The sequence below is a fragment of the Solea solea genome, chromosome 21 (assembly GCF_958295425.1).
Source record: "Solea solea chromosome 21, fSolSol10.1, whole genome shotgun sequence".
NCBI lineage: Eukaryota > Metazoa > Chordata > Actinopteri > Pleuronectiformes > Soleidae > Solea > Solea solea.
This window is the reverse complement of record NC_081154.1, coordinates 1,360,584-1,384,589: the sequence shown is the minus strand read 5'-3', so window position 1 is coordinate 1,384,589 and position 24,006 is coordinate 1,360,584. Positions and strand designations below refer to the sequence as shown.

Here is a 24,006-nt window from a genome sequence, read left to right as displayed (position 1 = left end):
AGAAGATCAGTCGTGGCACAGAATCCTATTTATTTACAGTGAGCTGAATATACGTGCAGTAAACACTTGCTCTGCTGTGTTTATTGAAGCTTAATCTCATTTGTTTTTTACACACAGCTGTTTATAATGCAGCTTTTTTTAAGTGTGTCTTTACCTTATTATGTAGTCACCAGTCCTGGGATTCTCGCCCTCACTCACACCACGGCTGCCAGCGGGGACATGACGAAAACCGGATTATTCAATCTATAATGTTTTAACAATATGTTCCCCTTTCAGACTGGAAACTAAAGTTTGCACCAAACTTGATAAAATCAGTGATTTGACATTATGACTCCTGTGTTCAGATAACCTCAGTGTCATAACCTAACCAAACATGGCAGCTCCTGTGGCCCTGAGAGCTAACGGACGCTAATGACGAAACAAAGTGGCAAACATTAAGATATTGCAAACACGTCTGAAATTCCGACTTCCGACTACAACTGGAATGCACAAGTTTCCGAGTTAGAAACTGAAGTTCGGGGGGCGTTCCTTATGAGCTTGGAAGTCCTGAGTTCAGATAAGCAGTGCTAATTATGTATCAGAACCCTTATACAAGCACATATCTAAAAAAAAAAAACCAAGCTCTTCCTTTAAATGTGGTTTAGCTCTTTGTGAAGCTAATTACACAAGTGTTTATCCATGAGAGCTACATGAACACCGACTGTGACTGTTACTCCGTGGTTAGTATTTACTACAAATCTCATTACATCAGTGAGTTGCAGGATGTAGGTCTTGTCTTACCTCACACGGTGGTTGCTCAAGCTGTGGAGAGACCGACTCTCTGTGTTTCACAGGATATTTCCCAACTCCAGCAGGCTTTGAGGGCCTGACACAGCTCGGCCTTACGTGGCCTTCTCTATTGTCCTCATAAGAGGTGGCGTAACAAGGGGGACAAATGACGTTGGTCTTGGATTGTGAGAGAGAAGAGAAGGAGGGACTAAGGTCAAATTTAAGATTATTTATGGGCTCATTATTCAACAACAATGTATTCTTTTCTTTTTTTTACAGTGCAGCTGTAAAACAGGAGAGAAAACAAAGCAGTCATCCGTCCATAAGGCTTCCACGTGACTGGCTGACGTAACCGAGCAGTTGAAGCGTCGCCAATAAAGTGGCTGGTGAGTGTGTACTGACCCTGACCCACGCCAGTACAAGTATATACATAATACTGTCATGATACTACAATTAGCAATAGTTAGGCTAACACTACACTACAGCCCAAACTAGCATTGAAGTTGTTTTCACTGGCCTCCTATAAGCTAATAGCAGTTACATGCTAACTATTTTAACAATTTATATTAATAACTAACATCAAAAGAGCATATTTTTTTAAATTTTAAAGGCAAAACATTTGCAAAACAGACAGATTTTGTCATATGCTAAAACTGACCAAGCTTTTTTACAGCTAAACACAGCTATAGCTACAGCTAGCTACACGTTTTGTTATACTTAACAATAGTAACGATAAAATATGACAACAAGTGTGTTTTTGAAGGTTTTATTTGGAACTTTAAGGAGCGTTTTCTTGTCATTTTATGTCTTGCTAAGCTAGGCTAAACTAATCCAGACTCAGTGATATTGATCTAAAATTTGGCAGAAATCTTACAAAGCAAATCTATTTTCAGAGTGTTGAGGTGTGTGTGTGTGTGTGTGTGTGTGTGTGGGGTTAGCTCTATGCTGTACATCCATAGCTTAAACTTGATGAATCCAGGTTTGGAGAATTCCTCTGTGACACGTCTCAGTTGAGGCGACGGAGGCGACGGAGGCGACGGAGGCGACACACTTTAACGATGACATTCTTTTCACTAACTGGGTTTTATTCAGATGAAACTATAGCTCCCATAAAACAAGCAGACAAACTGAGGGAGATTATAAATGCTCTGTTATGAATATTAGAGGCGGAGCGCTCATCAAACACACACCGCATTACATACATAAATTGCGATAATGTTGTCCACTGTTTAATTAAAATGGCTTTATTTTTATAGACTATTTAAAGTCCACGGACTGTGAAGCTGCAGCTGGATGGTTAGAAAAAAAAAGTCATTAAACGCTAATAAAGGGAATCCTGAATATCAGAAATTAAAATGGTGACACAAACCTTTTTATCGCAGCTCTGAACGATACACAAATGTTCTTCTCTCGCTCTTCACGCTCCACCGAGCTCGTAATGAAGTGTTCTGTCAACCGTGAGCAGTTATGAATACATGCAGATGAATGTGTGAAATGTGAGGGGTCAACTCACGTGAAGACACCTGTTACAGCAGGTCCACTAATTTAACCCAGCCACTAGGGGGCAACGTCCTGTGAAGTCCTATAGTGGTGGATCAAATCAAATATATGGAACACTGAAGAAGAAGATAGTTGATGATTAATATTTTACTGTTATTTAAAGATGGAAATTATTTTAAATATTATTATTATTTATTTGTAGCTTCCGGTTTTATTTTGGTATTGATTTTGTTTTCTCTTCTTACTTCCTGTTGCTGGTGTTTCTTTCTGTGATGTTCATGTACATCTATTTTTTTCCACTTTTCCATCCAGAATGATGGTGGCGACAGGAAGTAGCTGCAGTAATGGTTCCCGCTCGTCTACGCCCCCTGGCCTCTGATGGCTGCGCTGCAGCGTGTGAATGGCTATGATATATGTACGTTAAGCAGCTTTGAGTGTTATTAAGACTTGAAAAGTGCTGTTTAAATAAAAACCATTACATTCAGTAGATATTTTCACATGGCCACTTTACCCAGTGACATTTTCTCAATAGTTTTTCAAATGTCCGAGTGTTTTTTGACGGACTGATTTTACTCAAACAAAGACATCATTTCATCCTCAGTCTGATTTTGGATGTCATACTGAATTGTGAGTTCATTATATTTACACTTTTAATAACCTGTTGTACCTTTTCTGCCCACCAGGGAATTTGTGGGGAATCACTCGAGGCTCACGCTCCCGTTACCCAGACGGACACAAGGTAATCTCTCTCTCTCTCTCTCTCTCTCTCTCTCTCTCTCTCTCTCTCTCTCTCTCTCTCTCACTCTCTCTCACTCTCTCTCTCTCTCTCTCTCTCTCTCTCTCTCTCTCTCTCTCTCTCTCTCTCTCACTCGCTCGCGCCTCTGAGCTGTCGTGTGATTGGTCGGCGTGTCGTCACAGAGCGGGCTCTCTGTAAACAAAGACTCGAGGAATCGCACAAGTTCACTTCCCCTCTCAGAGCCCCTGATTTCCATGGTGCTGAAAGATCACTGTGGAATCACTGATCAATAACGACAGTAAAATGTTGCCTACCGCAGCTTTATGTGAAATCATCGCCTGCATCATCATCACTCAGCTGTGTTGCAGTCGCTCGTTTCCATTTATCATCTAAACCGAGTGAATTGACTGAAATTGACCACGTTGACTATTCAACCCGGAGCTTTGTGATTGCAGGGCTGAACTGCACCGAGTAGCAATTCCCAGCCAAAGAGCTATGTCACAATTACTCTCCTTCTCTCCTCCCGGGAGGTTACAGCATTGAGCTGCTGATGCAGTTGCATATATACGGTGCAGCAGCAGCAGCAGCAGCAGCAGCAGCAGCAGCCCCTGAAACTCCGCTTTTTTTCGTTTTCTGCACCGCGGCTCTTTTTTGTGTTCTCACGCTGTTTTTCAGCCTATCACGTTTCTCCATTTCCATCAAAGGACGTCCATCAGCGAAATATGGCTCCACCTTCTCCCGTTACCCCCAACAGCACGGTCAGCTCTCTGAAGTGGCGGAGGGGAGGTTACAGGCGTCGTGCGCATTCATCTCCATCAAAATCATGTGTCATCGTTCCTGAGTGATTCACTGAATATTCAGCTCACGCAGCGGCGAGTGCGTCCTCGTGAGCTCCTGTTGGGATGTTTTTCTATACGTACATGAGTGAATGAGCAAGATGTGCTCACGTGTTTCACTCTGCACACATGAACGATCACGACTTCTGCCTCATTATTCCTCCTGGTCCTGGTCAGCTGTTAATGGAGCTTTCTCCTCTCTTTGCTTTAAAAAGACCTGATCTGATGTTTTGTCAGGGAAAACTAAAATAGCACTTGATTGCTACTCTTGCTGTGGAAGAGCATGGGGCCATGTGTAAGAATAGTTGCCATGACTACATTGACATCATTTCTGGCAAACAGGACTGAGGGCTAATTGTGCCTGAGCATACACTGTGATGGCTGACAGGCTAAATGTATGCTAATGTTCCTGCTAATATGTTGTGACAGTGATGCATGTTGTTTGCATGATCTCATATCATCCGCTGGCGGTGGATCACAGACACGGTGAAGAGGGTTGAAGACGAGTAACCCGTTCAACAGGGTGTAGTTTTCTGTAGACCGTAGACCGTAGACCACGTTTCAGAACATGACTCAACATGACGCATGTCTGCAGGTGTGGATATCAGGGGCTGAAATAGGCTGACGATAACCGTTTTCTTGTTAGAGATCGAGGTTGGCCGGTTCTTGGGTGGTTATTGCCATTCTCTTTTGGGTTGGCGTGTGTTTGGTGGTCTATGGGTGTTCACACTAGTGCGGACCATCTTCGAGCTGTAGGGGGCGGCATTGCACCTCTCAGTGTACAGCCCTAAGCGGAGTTATCGGATGAAGAATAAGAAAAATGGAGAAGGTTGAAGGACTTTGGACTGTTTGGACTTGAAAGAATTTTAAACTGTGATAAAGAAGTGTGACCTGTGATTAGCAACGTCAAACCTCTCAGTGTACAGCCTGCCATCAATTATTAGGAGAGGACCATTTTATTGTTATTGCTCTAGTTTAGGTTTAGGCACAAAGGGCACCTGGAAAAGTTGTAGGAAAAGTGCTGGAGTGTTGGAACACACTAGATTTTAATTTAATTTAAACATTTGGTTGAGCTGGACTCAAACTGTGGTTAAAATGGCTGCTCCTAGCATCAGCAAGAGTAAAAGTTGTCGTAACTCAAACGTACGATTAAAAACAGAACTCACTGAACGCGGCGTTTGTGTTGGACCTGGTCTTGAACTAAGCTGCACGCCCACCGCCTCCGTGTCTGGGTGAAAATCTTGCCTCAAATACTTTGAGAACGGATCTCTTTGCACATACTGGCGTGTCACGCATGAAGCACATTTAAATTCAAAGATGTTTTTTCTCTCCCAGGCTTTTGCAGAAAATGTAAAACAGCAAAGTCTTTTCTCCGGGAGACGACGAGGCTGAGCCAGAAATCTGTTTTTGAGGGAAGTGCAGCAGGTGTGAGGGAGAAGGTTACAGTCCACGTCGCAGCACAGAGTTTGGGGGTGGTGTGGATACAAATCACAATGACAGGGACAGCCTGCCTCCTGTAGCACACTCCATTCAGTATTCATGGAAATGTGACACATTCCCTCTGCTATGGATGGCTTTCACTCTAAGTCTCATCCCCTCCACAAGCACTGGCTGTTCATTTCACAGCATAATTGAATTCCTCAAAAAAAAGTCAATCTCGCGGCGAGAGCACAGCGTTGCCGAGTCGAGGCGACGGCGAAAAGCACGGAGCTGTCCCACGCGCTCGCCGTGCCTTGCTATGAGGCTTAATTCAACCCTGTTCTGTTCTCTTCTGTCGGCTGATTCATGCCGAACACGGTCCTCACACATGAAGCCAAACAGTACAACAGAATGCTATTTAAAGAGGAGGAGCACAGCTGATCCACTATTGTGTAACCTTCCTCCTCGAAGCCTCCGACTGCCTCGAAAATGAGTCTTTGTGGGGGTCACGACACTGAAACCCCGGCTGTGGTCTGCATGCTCATTACTGCACACAAGCACCACTTTAGCTGCGAGGCGAGTGAAAAACCTCGGCTCAGAACCAGAGAGAGAAATGTCTGTGGCCGTCGGTGCATGCAGGTATGAGCGTGTGCAAATACTGTATTAGCAGCGCTTATATTAATGACATTCCTGCCACTGGTGTGAAAAAGAGCTTTGCTAAACAACCCCTGAGGAAGCAGCACGTAGAACCCGAGACCCAAGAACCCCGTCGCTCCAGTTCAGACCCGATTGTCTAAGGATTTTTACACATGCAGCAGATTGACGAGCACCTCGCCGCCGATCCATCACAACATTCTGAGTGTTTGAACGCCCGACAGTCCCTTTGAAGTTGAAGAAAGAGTGCAGCAGGTGCTTGTGCATGTGCGCATGAAGCTATAAATTCCAGTGAGCAGCGTAATCTTAGATTGGTATCACGACGGAGCCGCTATGAATACTAATTAAGCACCTCCTCCTCTGCCACGGTTAAGAGTCAGACTCAATAACAGAGCAGTAAAACTTCTGTTCCGCGCAGGATCACATTAAATCAGCTGGTAAATGATATACACACACACACACACGGAGAACCGTATATCAACAGCTTCAGTATCAGACGTTTGTTGTGCTGACATAACTCAGCGAGGGTTTCAGGACACGTTCTCTTCCCGTCAGTGTTGACAACAGCTTTCAGTGGAAAGTAGCTAAAGTAGCTAAAGCCTGAAGAGTTGCCAGACCACGTCATACAGTAGACGGGACCTTTACATCAATTGCAATTAAACTTAACCACCACAACGCCGTCTTACACGTTCTCTACCCGTCACTGTTTCTAAGTAGAATGTCTGTGACATCATTTTGTCCAGTTTTGATGGCGCCTTCATATCAGTTGGATTATATTTACGTTTAAACTTCAGCCACCAAACAGAAGACTTATGAGATGAAACGTACGCCAACTTAAGTCTCCGATATCTTTGTTCGCCGCTTTTCCTCGATGTTATACAACCTTGGACAACTGGACACTGCTCACTTTCCAACACAACAGACTGTTAATGTGCACAATGGAATGAGCTTTATACACTTTATGAATGACATGTTTCTGTGTGTGAACTCTTTTCGGTTCCTAACTAAAACATTTCACACTTAATGTGTAGAAGGATCCACCCATGCTAGGTACTTTTGAAGTGACGTCTCCTAAACTCGGCTAATAACAAACAACACAGGAATTCATAAGCTTTAAAAATATAAACTCATGCAGGATGATCAGTAGTTAGCTTGCAGAAGCTAATGTTAGCTGCCTGTGTTGTTACTAAAGATACTGTCAACAGTGATTAAATGATGTGATAACTGACTGTCTTATGAATAAGTCATGTTGTTTACACATTACAGAGCTCGTAATAATCTATAATCTGATTAGCATGTCTACATATGTGCCACTATACTCCATCACACAAGGGCCTAATCTGATTATGTCTTATTTTTAGTGTGGGTTTATTCTGGTTAAAGGTCCAGTGCAGGGACAAATACGGTGGCCTTCACAGACCAGAAAGGAGGTTTTTCATGCTGCGAAATGTGACACACACATCAACTCTGGCTGATTTGTCCATTCGGGCTTCTGTAGAAACAAGTGAGCAGCCTCTATAAAGCGAGGCCCTTAAATGAAGTACTGAACCAAACAATGTATGCTTAATGTACATTTAAGGGTTGTATATTCAATTTCTGCCAATAAACCCTCAGACAGCTCAGTCTTAGTCTGACTATAGTCTTAATCTGGCTAATAATGGAATGTAAACATTGGTGAGAGTGAACCAAAGACACTAAAGGAGAATTTCAACGTCTGTGTGATGATTCTCTGTGGGATTAACCGTCACTTTGCATACACATGGTCATGTGATCCTCTGTTAATACACAAATATTGATGGTTGTTGTTACTGTACATAAAGATTGATGGTCCTGCTGTGGGCTAGAGGTCAGATAATATCAAGAGAGAAAGAAATGAAGATAAGTGACTGTGGTCTTTAAAGACACAGACTGTATTTAACCTGCTCATCTTCTGAAGAAAAAGCTTCAGGTGAACATTTCCAGTTCAAGATATCAAGAAAGGCCCCGTGGTGAGACATGATGTTTCCAAACAATGTTTGAGCTTTGAAGTCCACTGGATGGAGCAAGATTGAATAAATCTGAGCTCTTTCTGCGAAGGCTTTCATTATTGTGTCGGTTCTATTACCTCACTGTGCCAAATCCCAGATTCCCTCCGTACAAAATGGCTTCTTTCATTCTTCTCTTGGTCGTACACAAACAAGGAGCAGCACATATTCTTATTATCTTCTCTTGTGTTTTCATTTCTCCTCCCTGGCATGTGATGCTACACACACACACACACACATTAGATTAGAAATCCACATCTGACCACATGTGGGACGTGTGCAGCTCGAGACGAGGTGAGGATTTCACAGCTCTGTGAAGACGGAGCGGGAGAAATGTCTAAGTGGACTGACTTTACTCAAGACATTTGCATGAGTCATGCTAAAACATCCCATTTCATTAGCTGTGTTTACCTCCGGGTCTCAGGCAGACGGCCCCACAACAACAGGGGGAAACTCACACCACCTCCAGTCTCTGCTGGAGAATAACAAATAGGTCATTGTTAAGCGCGATGTGGGACGATTGTTCCACCTATCGACGGCCAAAACTAATACTCACTGACCAAGTATACACAATGGGAGAATGAGCAGAAGGAATCTGGACCTGTTTGTGGTATTTCTAACAGTACTGAGAAATCTTCTATCAAACAGAAACACGTCTGAACATTTGCTCATAGTCACACGTTTCCTGTGCTGCGAGTGTGAGGAGGGGGAAGAAAGCCCTGCTCTGGTGGCCTTGGTGTGTCTCCAAGGCCTCCACAGTGTGTTTAGTTTGTACGCAGGTCATCCATCACACAGGCTTCTCGGTGGTTGTGGTGGTGGGGGTGAGTGGAACTCATCTCCCACCCCTGCTGAGTCTCAATCTGGACGTTGGAAGGACTCTCTATTGTGCCTGCAGCGTCCTGTAGCCCTCCAGCTACAACCTGACGACATGTTACAACACTTTATTTATGGACACCGGCTTCTGAGCTGAGCATCCATCAACCGTGGCATTGTTATAGACCACAATTAACCCTCCATATGTGTTCATATGAGGGTTAATGTATGCACCAGCTTTTGTTTCCAGAAATCAACGGGTGGCCAACAAACCTTATTGTCTCCTAGAACTGGTTTGCACACAATTCCATTTTTAAGTCTATTTCCCACTTAAGAGTAGGAGGTTTTAATTGTAACACTTCCTGGAGCTGTAATTCCAAGTTGTCAACTTGTTTACTTCCTCATGCCGCATGTTTGTTATTCAGAATGGAAAAGAAAGCTGTAGACATGGTAATGAAAGCAAAATACTCAGTAGCTACAAAGCTAAATTTGCTAGTGTGGCTAAAGCTGGCTGTGGTGCTAGCTTGCTAACTAGCTTTTAATAATCAAACCTAGCTTCAAGCATCAATGGAAATTAAAGCTATAGACACATTGCTATGGTATTATACTAATGTTTAATATCCAATGGACTATAATTTGCTTGCATGTTAGCAAACTATAGCTACCAAGCCAAAAAATGCTAGCTGAACTACGGCTGGCTATAGTGCTAGCTTGCTAACCTAGCTATCATTTTCAGAATTGGAATATTTGTTTTCTGAAAATTCATAGCTAGGTTAGCTTTATAGCTGTCAGGTTGGCTTCATAACTATAGCATTGTAGCTAGTTTGCTAGCCTTTAATAATACTAAATACTAATAATACTTAATAATACTAAGTTTCAATCCAAACACTTCCTGAAGTTGTAATAAGTTGTCAACTTGCCACATGTTTACAATTAATAATGGCTGCTCTTTACAATTAAAAATGGCTGCTCTGAGCTTCAATGTAAAGGCATGCTAGTTCTAGCAATGCTATAGTCACTATAAAATAGATAAAATACAATTATTGCAAGGTTAGCAAGCTATATTATAATGCTAGCTTGCTAACCTTGCAATAATTTTCAGAAAACTTTAATTAGCTTTACAGCGAAACTAGCAAGCTAGCATTACAGCTAGTTAACTAGCTAGCTTTGAATAATACTAACCACCATAATCTGATTTTTAAAGTTCTGTGTTTCAACTGAAAGTTTGTAAACTTGGGCGTGACATCATTCCCAGTTCTAACTTGCGACTGTTGAGTCAATTAGATCACGCTCTAAAATAACACCATGACAGGAGCAGCGTTTAATCTGGACCTGGTCCTTATTGCTTGTTTATCTGCTTCTTGGCATTTGGACAACTATCCCCCGTCGCCTGCGGGTTTGTCTCCAATGCTTGTGAATTACATCACAAAAATATCACTAAACATAATTCAAGAATGCATTTCAGGTTCTTGTGAGAAGGAGACAGACGGCTTTAAAGGTCTGATGAAAACCTTGCCTCTGTGATTCTCTTTGTGCTCCATACATCCTTTTAAAGCAATGTCTCTCTCAGAGGTTAAAGCAGATTCTGCCCAATGTCACGGTGACGTTTGCCCTATGAATAATGTACTATGAAGCCAGGGACAGTGGAAGAAAGAGGTAAAAAAGGAATATGTCCATATTTTTTGTGCTTTCATGATTCAGTGAGGAGCGTGATATGGACAACTGCCTGTCTAAATGAATTGTTATTGATCCACACTATTCATATTCGCCTCTGAAATGATATTGACTCCCCGTGCTGTTCCCACCAGAGAGACTGTGTGAGTAGCTGGAAGCACTCTTTGTATATCAGCTGTCAGATTTAACATTTGCAGACATGACATACAGCATTTTTGAGTGAGTTTTTGAAATACTTTACTGTCTCAGCTATTTCCCAATTCTCCTGCCATCTCCCTCCCTCCCTCCCTCCCTCCCTCTCCACCTCCCAGCTCTATAATTCATGTGGTATTGTATTTATTGTGCAAACACGCTGTGCAGGAGCCCATGTTAGGTAAGAAGAGGCAGTTAAGGCCTGACCAGGGAAGAGCTTTAAGCTCTGTGCTGTAAAGCTGCTGAGAACGAGAACACGGGCACCGGAGTGTGGCCAAAGGTCATTGACTAACTCAGTTTCACCGTCCACGAGACTTACTGTGACATTGTTATCGCAGGTACACAGTAGGAGACGAGTGTAAACATTTTTATGGATGGAAATGATGAGGTTTCATTGTTTGGTTTAAAGGTGTGGAAGGATTATGCAGTCTGACTACCAAAACTCAGAGTTTGGTGGCCTTTGTTTATCTTCCTTTGCATAGTAAGCTCCCGCTTCTGATTGGTCCATTCAGGCTGCCATAGAAACATAGCGACACTAGATGGTGAGTAAAGCGAGACCCTTGCCTAAAGTACATATAAAAACAAAATCATTTCATTTTGAAGGTTCAGTGTGTAAGAATTAGTAAGACATCTACTGGTGAGACTGCAGATGGCAGCGACCACTCCCTTTCGCAAACACGTCAGGAAACTACGGCAGCCTGTGCACACAAGAGAGGATGTAAAACACACTTACAGAACTCTCTCAACTCTCCCACTACATCAGGTTTATGTGTATATATATACATACATATATACATACATACATACATACATACATATATATGTATGTATGTATGTATGCATATATACATACATATACATATATATGTATGTATATATACATATATGTATATATATACATATATGTATATAAACATACATATATGTATATATATACATATACATATATGTATGTATGCATATATATGTATATATGTATATATATATACATATATACATATACATATATGTATATATACATATAAATATACATATACATATATATGTATGTATGTATGTATGCATATATACATACATATACATATATATGTATGTATATATACATATATGTATATATATACATATATGTATATAAACATACATATATGTATATATATACATATACATATATGTATGTATGCATATATATGTATATATGTATATATATATACATATATACATATACATATATGTATATATACATATAAATATACATATACATATATATGTATGTATGTATGCCAACAAACCCTTGTAAATGTTGCACACTGGAGCTTTAATAGCGGAAAGTGTGGTGATTCCTAAACAGAGAAGTGAAGTGTGTTCAGTTTACCTGCAGCTGCCACAGGGAACATGAAAATGTCAGTAGTGAGGAGCAGGGAATACAACCAGTGACAGGTGTGTCCCTCCGCCGCGGGAGGGACTATATCTAGCTTAGTTTAACCCCTTCCTGGGAAGAGAGGAGTTCTCAATGTGGGCTTTTTTATTCCATTACAGTGTCTTACAACAGTATTTACTCACAGTGGTCTGATTTCATCACAACAGACTCATTGTGTGGCATGAACAAGCACAGCCTCTTAAGCACAAAGGGACGTTTTAAAAGGGTTCCTTCGCGTAATACAAACATGTCAGGCTGTCACCTTTAGGATGTGAAGTCGTGAACGTTTCGTTATTTACACACGGGTGATTTTCTTCCCCCGAAAACGCCGACATTCGAGCTAAAACCTGCTCGAACAAAATAGTCCTGGGCACATGAAAGACGAACCACTACCGTAAATAGAAGCCGCTATTTGATTGACAGCGGCGGCGTCCAATTACAGCAGCGCTCTGAGGAGTCGTTCGTGACGTAACCGCCGCGCAGCCAATGGGAACGCACTATTGGGTGTTGACCTCTGCGAGCCGCATCACCATCTCCTCCGTGTCCGTGGCGGAGGAGCACTATAAAACCTCGGCAGCCCGAGTTTTAAAGGGCAGAGTTGTAAAAACTCCCAGGCTGTGGGAGTTCACTTTGACACCAAGTGGACGTGAATCCGACGACTGAACCCCCACAGAAGGAAGGAAAGAAAGAAGGAAGGAAAGAAGGAAGGAAGGAAGGAAGGAAGACGGAGCGGAAAAAAGCGCCTGGAGCGTTTCAGAGAAACACCGATTATTTTGTATTTCCCTGTAGAGAAGCTGAAGTAGCAGCTTACTGGAGCGGACTGTGGTCGGCGCAACAAGAAGAACCTGCTGTGAATTTACATGTAAGTAAACACGAACATGACGTCGCTTTCACGTTAGTGAATTAAACGGTAAAAATCGTCGAGCTTTAATGTCTTAGAATCCCCCGGTGACACTCGGCGGTTTAGCCCGGTTTCAGTCGAGATTTGCATGCTATTTTTTTGCCACTAAAACGATACGTAGCTGGTTATCAATCAGCGTTTATCTGCTAGTCCAGATCAGATTAACGCGATTATTTATAATATTGAATTACTCTCGCTGGAACCGTGTGTCTTTATTTTGACGATGTCACGGGAAACCGACACTGATAAGCAGCTGGTCGGGCTTAAACATTAACAGTGTGTGGCGTCCAGATTAGCTAGCTCCGCTCACACCCTTCGTTAGTTTGGCTAAGCTACATGCTAATCAGTGAGATATCGTTCATATTGCGAACATGGCACCGTTATCGTCGCGTCCGTGGGTTTTTCTCCCCTCCTGTCACGGTTGTAGAATCGTCTTTTGTGGCCGTGGTTAGACTTTGAATGACGATTATGTAACAGCAACTCTGGTCCGTGCTGCTCTGAGCCAAGCCACATTTGATGATGATGATGATAATAATAATAATAACGATAATAATAACGATAATAATTGCTTTTAATCGGTCATAGAAAATACAGATCAGTAGTTGAGGTTTCCAGTAAAACATCACACATTTGAACCATATTTGTCTTCACAATTGGCTGAAAACGAGGAACATCAGGAGCTGCCAGGTTTCCTTTATGATGCACAGCAAACAATTAGCTCCTCTTAGCTAGATTTCCATTCAAATTTGCAGCAAATTTCAACCCACAGTTAGGAAAAATAAACAAAAGAAAATGATCATAGATAGTTAAAGGGTTTCTCAAATTTTTGAAGATTAAGTTAAAGAAAACTGTAATATGCATTTCCACTGGTTTTACAGGCTATTTGGATTAAAGATTTTGGGATATTGTGACAATTTATGTGGCTTGTGATTTAAAAATAATCCCATTTGGTGCGTATGTATGGTGTTTTTCTGCTGCTAACACCAACTGCAATGTTCTTGACCAAACAAAACTAGTATGAAGACATTTATATGAATATTATACACTAAGATATCACAACAGTTATATGCCAATGGAAACCTAGCATTTATTTGCTACTGCAAACACAGATAAGTCATGAATACTTTGGTTTGATTATTAACTAAAAGTAAATTAAAATGTGCTAAACTTGAGGAAAATGTAACTGATTTGTAGTTATTATGAGTTTTTAACGATTATGCACTAAAATGTTGCTAAACACAATATAAAACCTAAACCTTTGGTTGATCTGGTGGCAAATGTGGCATATGGTCCTGTAGTTGCAATAGATTTAGTACATATTCAACATAGTGGTATTTAAGTTGCTGAATTAAACGGTCAAAATGTCCACCATGGCACTTCCTGTGTTGGGAGGTGGTACGTGGGTGTTGCGCCTTAACATGTCCGTGTGCCAGATTGAGTAAATCAGAAGTCCTTGTGATTATTGACGCCTGCTATCAGATCCACTGCCCTCCGCAGAGGTCAACCGTGGTTGGGTTTATCTGTCACACTACACCGCTGTGCAACACACACACACACACACACACTGCTGACACTGTCTCTGAGTCAGTGGCCTGTGTTAATTTATAGCCCGTTGATATAGTCCAGCTGAGATATAGCACTGCTGCGTTGATCGGATTGAAAAACTGTGCACTTGGTCAATACTTGCTTATTAATTTGTTCTAATGCCTTTTTTTTCTTTGTTGTTGCTTCAGGATCCTGAATCCAATCTTGCTGCAGGAAAAAGGACATTCACTTTGTCACCACGTTCTCGATCAGAGTGTTTTCATCCCGCCGATCACCGCTGCCCCGGAGGTTTTTGCAGCGCTCAGAAGAATTAAAAGCAACTCTGTGACGGAAAAAGAATCGCCAGCGCCACCGAAGCAGCTATGCAGCTTGAAATCCAAGTAGCACTCAACTTTATTATTTCCTATTTATACAACAAACTCCCTCGACGACGTGTGAATATCTTTGGCGAAGAGCTGGAGAGGCAGCTGAAGAAGAAATATGAAGGCCACTGGTATCCGGATAAGCCATACAAAGGTTCGGGGTTCAGGTGCATCCACGTAGGAGAGAAGGTTGACCCCGTGGTGGAGCAGGCCGCCAAAGAGAGTGGGCTGGACATCGAGGACGTCCGAAATAATCTCCCTCAGGACCTTAGCGTGTGGATCGACCCGTTTGAGGTTTCCTACCAGATTGGGGAGAAGGGACCAGTCAAGGTGCTATACGTGGACGATAACAATGAGAACGGGTCAGAGCTGGACAAGGAGATCAAGAACAGCTTTAACCCAGAAGCCCAGGTCTTCATGCCAATCAGTGACCCGGTCGGAGTCTCCTCAGAGTCCAGCTCGCCCTCTCCTCCCTTTGGACAGTCGGCCGCCGTCAGCCCGTCCTTCATGCCTCGCTCCACCCAACCCTTAACCTTCACCACTGCCACCTTTGCTGCCACCAAATTCGGCTCCACTAAGATGAAGAGCAGCGGCCGCGGCAACAACAATGGTGGCAACGGCAGCAGCGGTGGCAGCAAGTTGGCCCGCACTTCCCCCACCAATAACCTGGGTCTGAATGTCAACACCCTGCTGAAGCAGAAAGCCATCTCCACCTCCATGCACTCACTGTACGGGCTGGGCCTGGGTCAGCAGCAGCAGCAGCAGCAGCAGCAGCAGCAGCAGCAGAAGGCCTCTGCTCTTTCTCCTAATGCCAAGGAGTTTGTGTTCCCCAGCCTCCCGGGCCAGACCAGCCCCGGCGCCGTGTTCCCCGGCGAGGGCTCCCTGGGACTCGGCCCCCTGCAGTACAACAATGCCTTTGACATGTTCGCAGCCTATGGAAGCCTCAACGACAAGTCCCTCATGGATGGCCTCAACTTCAGTCTGAGCAACATGCAGTATTCTAACCAGCAATTCCAGCCGGTCATGGCTAACTAAACTCCACTCACTCACCGCCGAGATGTTATTTATGAATGATGGTGGCTCAAAGAGAAGGAAAAACAACCAACGACAAAAAACAAAACTGGGCTTTTCAAGGACTAAGTGTCTAGTCAGTGAAGCGCATGTGCCCAAGGGAGTTTTTACTGCCCCCCCCATGAGTTTGTTTCTACTAAAAGCTTGTTGTACAAACACATCCAAGCTTGGTTACTTCAATGCAACATGCATCATTGTTTTTCCTTTTTGCCAACCAAGCACAAATTTTTTTTACTATGACGAGAAAAAAAAAAGCTCCTAAAAAGTAAACGAAACAAAAAAAGAGAAAGAAAACACAAGCTTCAAGTTCTGGCCTCTTACAGTATTTTACAGGTGGTAAGACAAGGCTGATTTTTATGAATTGGCACTACTAAGTGGGGTTACTTGGTCTTTTTCTAATTGTATAATTTAATTTAGTACAGAGTTTGTAAGATATCAGAGTATATATTGTTTCTATGACATGGTGTTGCATTTATATCTTTTTACTACTCCAGTGATCTGTGATGGCTGCAGCAGCTTTTCCTTATTTTTTTTCCTCCTTTTGTTTTTTTTAATTTTATTTTTAAAGATAATTGTTAAAGAAATCCATCTTTAAAAAAAAGCGGAGAAATACATCAAATATTCTAAAGATTGTGTACAGAGTATTCCTTTAGTGGTGGAATTCAAGTGTAGGAATATTTGCTTTTTTCCTGAAAGATGAATTGTATTTTCTGTTTAAGAGGTTTAAAAAAAGATTTTTGCTATACTATGGACAAAAATGTAATCGTATGAATATTAATTTTGTACCTACATTGTGCAATACTTGATAAAAAAAATACGGTATAACAAAGTATTTTGAGTCAGTGTCTTACATGTCAAGAGGGACTGAAATAGTTTATATTGTTAAGTTTGTATTAAATGCTTAAAAATTATATGCTTGTCTTTATTTTTTTTAATTTCATATTTGCACCCTGGTCTTTTTAATAAAATAAACGACAGTTGAACATGATCTTCTGGCAGCAAGACTTTTTATTTCCTCTTTTAACACATGTGGTCACTCTCCTGCACCAAAGCTCAGAGAGATCTGATCTGTTGCTTCATGAGTAAATAGAAATGTGTGTCGTTAGAAAGTGAGGCAGCGCTAGACCAGCAGCTCCTGGGCTTTGGTTTGGGAGACTTCACTTCACTTTTCACTCATAAAATGTATTTTATCAGTTAAACGACTAAAATCCCTTTCGAGCTCGCCTCCTTCGTCGTCCCCCCCCGGTTGCTGACACTTCAAATAACCCAAACTACCCCTTTAACCTCTTGCCAGAGCAGAGTCACATGACGGACGAGTCACCGCTGTGTGTCACGAGGGCAACTTCAGCTAATAATGGGAGAGACCTGACGTGTGTGTGTGTGTGTCACGGTGAGGCAACAGAAAGGCCCCGGAGCTCCTTTGCTGTAACGTGTAAACCCCAGGGTTCCCAAACTGTGGCACTTGGACCACCAGTGGTACGCAAACTTCCTCTGGTGGTACAGAAATACTGGACCCTAAACCACTGTATTTTAACGTTGGTGATAATGGTTTAACTTCAAGAGCTCAATTTTTTACTTGGTATAAAACGTTGTAAAAACCTGGATCCATTGTGGTTTTCAGAGGCGGAGTGACGTCACGCCTGCGGGGACGGGTGGAGCTGCATCAGTGATCTGACGGCCGTCGTGCCACAGCTAACCTTCATGTTTCATTTAAAGCCGGTCTTTGTTTATTTTAAGGCGTACGTAGTGTCAAGAGTTCTCAGTATATTTGCATATTTATGGGCTGTGACACTGTGTGTGTGTGTGTGTGTGTGTGTGTGGTAATCACTGGTGGCCGCCATTATGAGCTTTAACGTCATGTGAAGCAAAAGAGCCGAGTTAAGAACAAAGCAAACATTGAGCTCCCGCAGCTTAATCACATTTGTGATTGTGTCCCGACTCAAAGGCCTAAAGGAGGAAGTAGCTTTGTGTGTTTTTGACTCTTAAACGATCCTCCCGTCCTTGTTATGTACACTCTGAAGTGTTGTTAACGCTGAGCAAACCCGCCACTCGTAAAGTCTGCTGTTGGAGATCATTTTGTGTTTGTTTACGCTGTGACTATAAGGCCTCGTTTACACTGGATTTTTAAGCATATCCAGATTGTATCTGGCTGGATTTTTTTGGGGCAGCCTGGACAACTAAAGAACACATTAGATCCGTTGTTTCCAATGTGATTCGGATCGGATTTTTACATCAATGCACAACGACGTAGATTCTGAGAGACTGAAGTTAACTGTTAACATTTTGTTTATTGTATGTAATTGCAGCTCCTAAAGGTTTTTTAGTAGTTTATTTTGGTACATTTATGAGTAGCCTATAGGGTATTTGGTATTATTTTATTTGTTAAATACATTTCAATCTATTTTTGCCCATGCGTGGCTTTTAGTATATTACTCTTTTGGTCTCCAGTGTTTTAATTTGCCGCTGTTTGTGAGTTCCACGATAGCTTTTCCTCACGTCACCTCACTGTGACGTCACAGCTAGTTCTCAAACAGCTTCTCTGATTTCATAAGAATAAAAGCTGATTGAATTCTATAAGTTATGTAAAAGACTTTACTTTTAATTCTTCAAGATTATACGCTAACTAGCTCAAATCTATCTATACTTTAGCTACAATAAGAAATGCTGCTTGCATGTTATGTCATGCTACAAAGGAGACTGTACAGCTAACAGCTTCTCTGATGTATTTAATTATATGTTATATAAAATACTTACATTTTTAATTCTTCAAGGAAATAAACGCTAACTCGTTCAAATCATCTCTACTTTAGCTACAACAATGAAATGCTACTTACAGTCCACACACAGTTAGCAAGAACATTCATATCATGCTAATTCTGCCATGACCGTACAGCTAATATTACAATAATATAATAATATAATATAATATAACAGCTTTTCTCATTAAATCAAGTTTTTTTTGTTGATATAATCAGGAAAAAAACCCAGTATGTTACTGGTTTGTAGAAGTTAATACTTTAGTTCTAATTCTTCAGTGAGATAAATGCTAAAATCATCTCTACTTACAGTCTACACACAGTTAGCAAGAAAATAGCTGTGTCATGCTACAAAGGAGAGTCAAATAGTTTTGCCCTGACTGAAGCTAATATTCCAACAGCTTCTCTGAGTGAAGCAGAATATAATTATATAATTATGTAAGAGACGGACACGGTGCTTCTGTATTTTCTGAATTTTGCTTGTGCTTGTGAAATTTCAACCCAAGTTTGAATTAAAACAAAATCCCCAGAATCCCAAGCATTGCAAATTAATCTCCCCCCGAAACTCGGAGGAGTAGTTTACGGAGGATTAGAGAGCCAAGCAATGTTGATGCCAGTTGCGATTCCACCCTTGTGAGACACATTCCTGGTAGATGCTGTGTCAGTACCTTTGTGAACGCCAGAGGAAGAAAAACAAATAAACCAGGCTTTGCTTTCATAACTCGTTTCTTGTCAGATAAACACGCCCTTATTGGTTTGTTGTCAACATACTGAGTCGCTAAGAAAAATGAAAAGTGACGTGTTGTGATGTCCGTGTTGGACGATTCATACTCTGAGCTGCAGTTTGACTCAGTTTTGTGAAACTGTCCAAAGTAAAGAACATTTTTACATTGTGTTCAGTGCAGTAAATAATTGGTTTGGCCTCTACCAGACAAACAGTCTACAGCTCAAATTGTCGCTTTTCAAATAGGTATTGAATGCGTTCAAGCCTCACAGTGGGAGCACAAAGCAATATTCAAACACACACAAAATACTGACGAATGAAAGGGACAGTTCTAGCACTACTCGGCTTTGGTATCAGACGTGTCGTTTTTCATTACTTCATAGTACCTGTCGCTAAAAATATTTCCTTTGCTAAATGTTGGAGATGAACGCACAGAGTCTTTTTAAATGACCGACAGTTCGGCATTATTCGGTTTTGATTCTTGTGTCAGATGTCGCGCTCGTGACTCTTCCAGTGATGACACAACTCTGACCAATCACTGGCCGGCAGTCTGTTGACGTCACATTTTAGTATCGGCTCAACTCGCAATTGGAACCTCATCAGAGCAGGTACTTAAAAAAACACCAAAAAAACAAGTCGAGTGGTGCTGAGTCATGCTAGAGCATATATGAGGGAAAAGCGCCACTTAATATACTGTAGGCTCACCAAGTCTACAGAATCTGAAGAATATCTTTTCAAACTGGTCAATCTCCCTACACCAAAGTCCATAGAGAAAACCAGCGACTTTACAGCAGGGCACACACACACGCACACACACACACGCACACACACACACACACACACACACAGGTGGTTGTTCCACCGTTGCCTCCTTCAGTAAGTTCAAACATGTTGTTTTTCTGACGTCTGTGTTACACATGGTCCGTTTGAATTTACCCGAGCAACACAAACATTGCAAATAACAGCAGCTCATGTGACCCTGTGATCTAAAAACACTGGTTTTCTCTATGGACTTTGGTGTGGGATAGTGAGTCAAATCAGAAAAAGGCAGTACGATGGTGAAATAAGGTGAGAAACATATTCGTAGGACATCGTAGACTTAAGATGGCCTAGATTATATTGGGTGAGCCTTGTTTTCAGGCTGCTTCTCAGCACAGGTGGCGCCCACACACACACACACACACACAGTCAGTGCTGTACCACACTGTTTTGTTTAGTTTTTTAAAAAACCCTGAACTATCCCTTTTAATACACACACACACACATACACACATACACAGTTCCACATGACCACCTCAGCTCTCTGGGATAAACAAGCCCACAGATGGTCTGGTGTCTCACCAGCTGGGAGACTCCCAGGGTCTGGGGTGTTGCCGTGCTGTGACTCCATCTTGTGTGTTCGCCCGCTGCTTCAGAGAATTACATTCCTGACGAGAGCTTCACATATTACACGCAGGTCCTTATCACACACACACACACACACACACACAGCAGCACATTCAACATGTACGGTGTTTGTTCTGAAGGGCGTTTTCTCAGCCGACTGGAATTCTATGTTTGAACGTTCTGTGACTTCCAGGCAGAGAAGAATAAATATGATCATAATTAGCCATCATTTCATTAACTGTATAACGATCCCTAATTAACAGCAATTACCTTTATGTTGTTAAACATTTTATTTGACTACAATGGACGTTCATGTCTGACGTAGGCCTTGTTTACACAGTGTATTAGTGAGTAATGGCACGTTGTGTTTACACAGGAAGGAGAAAATACTGCTTTATTACTAATACTAGTGTTAGCAATATCAGTCGATGGCGCTCGTCACGGTACTTTACACACACAAACATTGTAGAGCAACGCGGCCACGTTTAAAAATCACAGTACCATGTGAACGACTGACTTAATGTGAAACAATCAGGACAAAAGTGCATTTAATGGTAAACGTAGCTGTGTTTTTACTCCTGACATGAGTGGCGGCCATCTTAGAGTTGCATCATAGCATCATCAATATTTACATGTCAGTGTCTTAGCAGCCACAGATGCTAATATCTTAGCAAGCTAGCAGCTCATCGTTGAAGAACATGACAGAGAAAAATTACGACTGAAAATTTCACTATTACGCAGTTTCAGAATCTCACAACACAAATAACATTATCATTCAATAAATGCTTGATTAGCATTTCTGAAAGCGTTAGCATCATAATCGTCTTATTGTGAATATTAAGCAACATGATAAAAAGTAAAAGGTTATTATTTCAGCAGGTTTCTAAAATAAAATTACAATGTGAATGAAACTGTCTATGCTAACTGTGAAGATTTAGCTACACTAAATATGAAGTACATGCTAGAGGCTAGTTATCTTATCAAGTCGTTATAGCTAGGTGTTTGCATACTCGTTTTGAATATGATAATGTTAGCTGGTAGCTAATAAAATATGATGTCGTACATTTAACAGGTGGCAGTTGATCCTGCTTTCATGCTAAGCTAAATGGCTGCTGGCTGTAGATTTACAGTACAATCTTCATTTTCATACTCGTTTTTATGACTGTAGGATTTTTAACTGTGACAAACTGTACCTTTAACTATTCAGTAATGATTTTATTTCAAATTTAGATATTCCAGCTACTTGTAAATTTCAAATATTAATCTCTCTTTGATTCTTTTTGAAAATGAGGTCACTTTTTGTTTAGCTATAAATCTCTGAAAAAGTCAATTTTTACTGGTAAACACATGATTTATGTGTTCACTTGTTCACACCATCACACACTCGGACCTGAGCGTCCAAAACGACTGTACACACCGTGTTTATGAGCCACAATGAGTCGCCCTGAAGTGCAGATGAGACATTTCTACTGTGTTTTGACACAGTGGTGTGTACAGTGTCACAAGTCTTCCAACGAGGACACAATGTGTCCAAGTATTTTTTCGGCGCGATGACGGGAGCAGCCCGGTGAGCTGAGAGGGACGTGTGGTACGTTGGATAGTAGTTGATTCCAGATGAGGATTATTGTAGATTAGTGGGCCAGAGGTGAATCTTGGAGGATATTACTTTTTTCCCCCATCCTGTCTTAGAATGTCTAAACTGTACATCACAGGCCACTTTAATAGGTACATGTGACTTTTTGTTGATAATATTGAGCTTTCCAAGTAAATGAGCAGTGTTTTACTTGAAGCCTCCACCATATTCATGTGAGTGCTCTGTTATTAATGTCACAACTCACTAGATTAACATTACAACTCCAAACTTCATTCACCCGACACCTTGTTTTCTGGCAGGAGTGTCAATCCTCGGTGTCTTTTGCTTTTGTTGCTGCTTCAAAGTTCAAGGTGTTGTACTTTAACAGATCATTGAGTGGTTATTTAAATGAGGTCTTTCTGGGTCTAAGTTCACAGGTTCGTATTTCCTTGTATTGTTTGAGCGATGACTTGTGGGCAGTGGACGACGTCCTCGCATGATCTCAACCAAGTTTCTGTAGTTATTGTCTTCGTTGTCGTCTCTTTTGACCAAAACAAGACTGGAAAGTGATGTGTGTTGGTTCATGCAATCAAACTGGAGGTCATCCACTTTGGCTCCACCCATGACCCCATGCAGAACGTATGACTCAAGCGTTTTTATTGTTTCTAACCATGGTCTGGTCTTCTGACCTCTAGCATTAACAAGGCCTTTCCCTTCTCATTCTGGTGCTTGGTTTGAACTTCTGAACCTGGGCGCCTTGACCATGTCTACTGAGTTGCTGCCGTGTGATTGGTCTTTTATTGTATCTGCTTTTAATATATATATATATATATATATATATATATAATGTAATGTAATGTAATGTAATGTAATATTTTGGGAGCTGTGAAATGTTACTTTTAACTGGTAAAATCTCCACCCGCCTCTTTCTCTTTCACTTGCATTCATTGTCGCTCGTCTTCATCGTCTTTAAGTTCTTCTTCTCGTGTTTGGAGATTATTTGGTTCTTTTTTCGCTTTACGATAAGTTTTATTTTCTTTCCTCAGCTGCTACATTTAAATGCTGCTAAACAAACCTACAGCTAGCAGCCAGTTAGCTTAACTGGCTACTGTAGCTTGTAAGTTATGTGCGTACCTTTGATGAGTAAAAGATCATTTATCCTCAATAGATCATTCTAGATATTCTGAACCTGCAGCTAGCAGCCCTGTTAGCTGTCCATGCTAACTTAAGCTAAATGGCTACATGTCACGATAATCGTACTGCAGCTTGCTGTGAAGATTAGGATAAACTGTTTGTGTGATTTTATATGTTGTAGTGTAGAGCAGCGTTACAGTGCCACATACAGGCCTGGCATGTGTACTACAGTGTTTACAGTGGCGACAGAAAAAGATCATATTTGGCAATTTCTGTTTCTAAGTGGATGCAGCCTTGATATTGTGCTTGTGTGTGGAGGTGATCTATATTAAGACTGTGATCGGCGCTGTGGCCGTCATGAATGATCGGACGCCTGGACGGCACCTGTCACTGGTTACTGATTCCGGCGTAAACAGAGTTGGCGATGACATTTGCGAGGCTCCGGGTCCAGAGATACTGCAACTCTGAGGACGCTTAACATTTCACTTGACTGAAAGGAAGATAAAGAGGGTATAATAAAG

At 41.6% G+C, this 24,006-nt stretch overlaps 1 protein-coding gene and 1 long non-coding RNA gene across 7 annotated transcripts in view; both read left to right on the top strand.

Moving 5' to 3' along the window:
* The window catches only part of LOC131448218 (uncharacterized), an 88,674-nt gene that overhangs the window by 27,170 nt on the left and 37,498 nt on the right, over positions 1 to 24,006 (top strand). For all 6 annotated transcript variants that reach the window (XR_009234179.1, XR_009234180.1, XR_009234176.1 and 3 more), the window contains 3 exons: positions 1,048 to 1,154; positions 2,581 to 2,683; positions 2,952 to 3,007. This is a non-coding gene — a long non-coding RNA (uncharacterized LOC131448218). The remainder of the gene's footprint in view (positions 1 to 1,047; positions 1,155 to 2,580; positions 2,684 to 2,951; positions 3,008 to 24,006) is intronic.
* Positions 12,613 to 16,900, top strand: tob1b (transducer of ERBB2, 1b). Its single transcript, XM_058620478.1, has 2 exons — positions 12,613 to 12,895; positions 14,668 to 16,900. The coding sequence occupies exon 2, from the start codon at positions 14,842 to 14,844 to the stop codon at positions 15,874 to 15,876; it is 1,035 nt and encodes a 344-aa protein (XP_058476461.1). The 5' UTR covers positions 12,613 to 12,895; positions 14,668 to 14,841; the 3' UTR covers positions 15,877 to 16,900.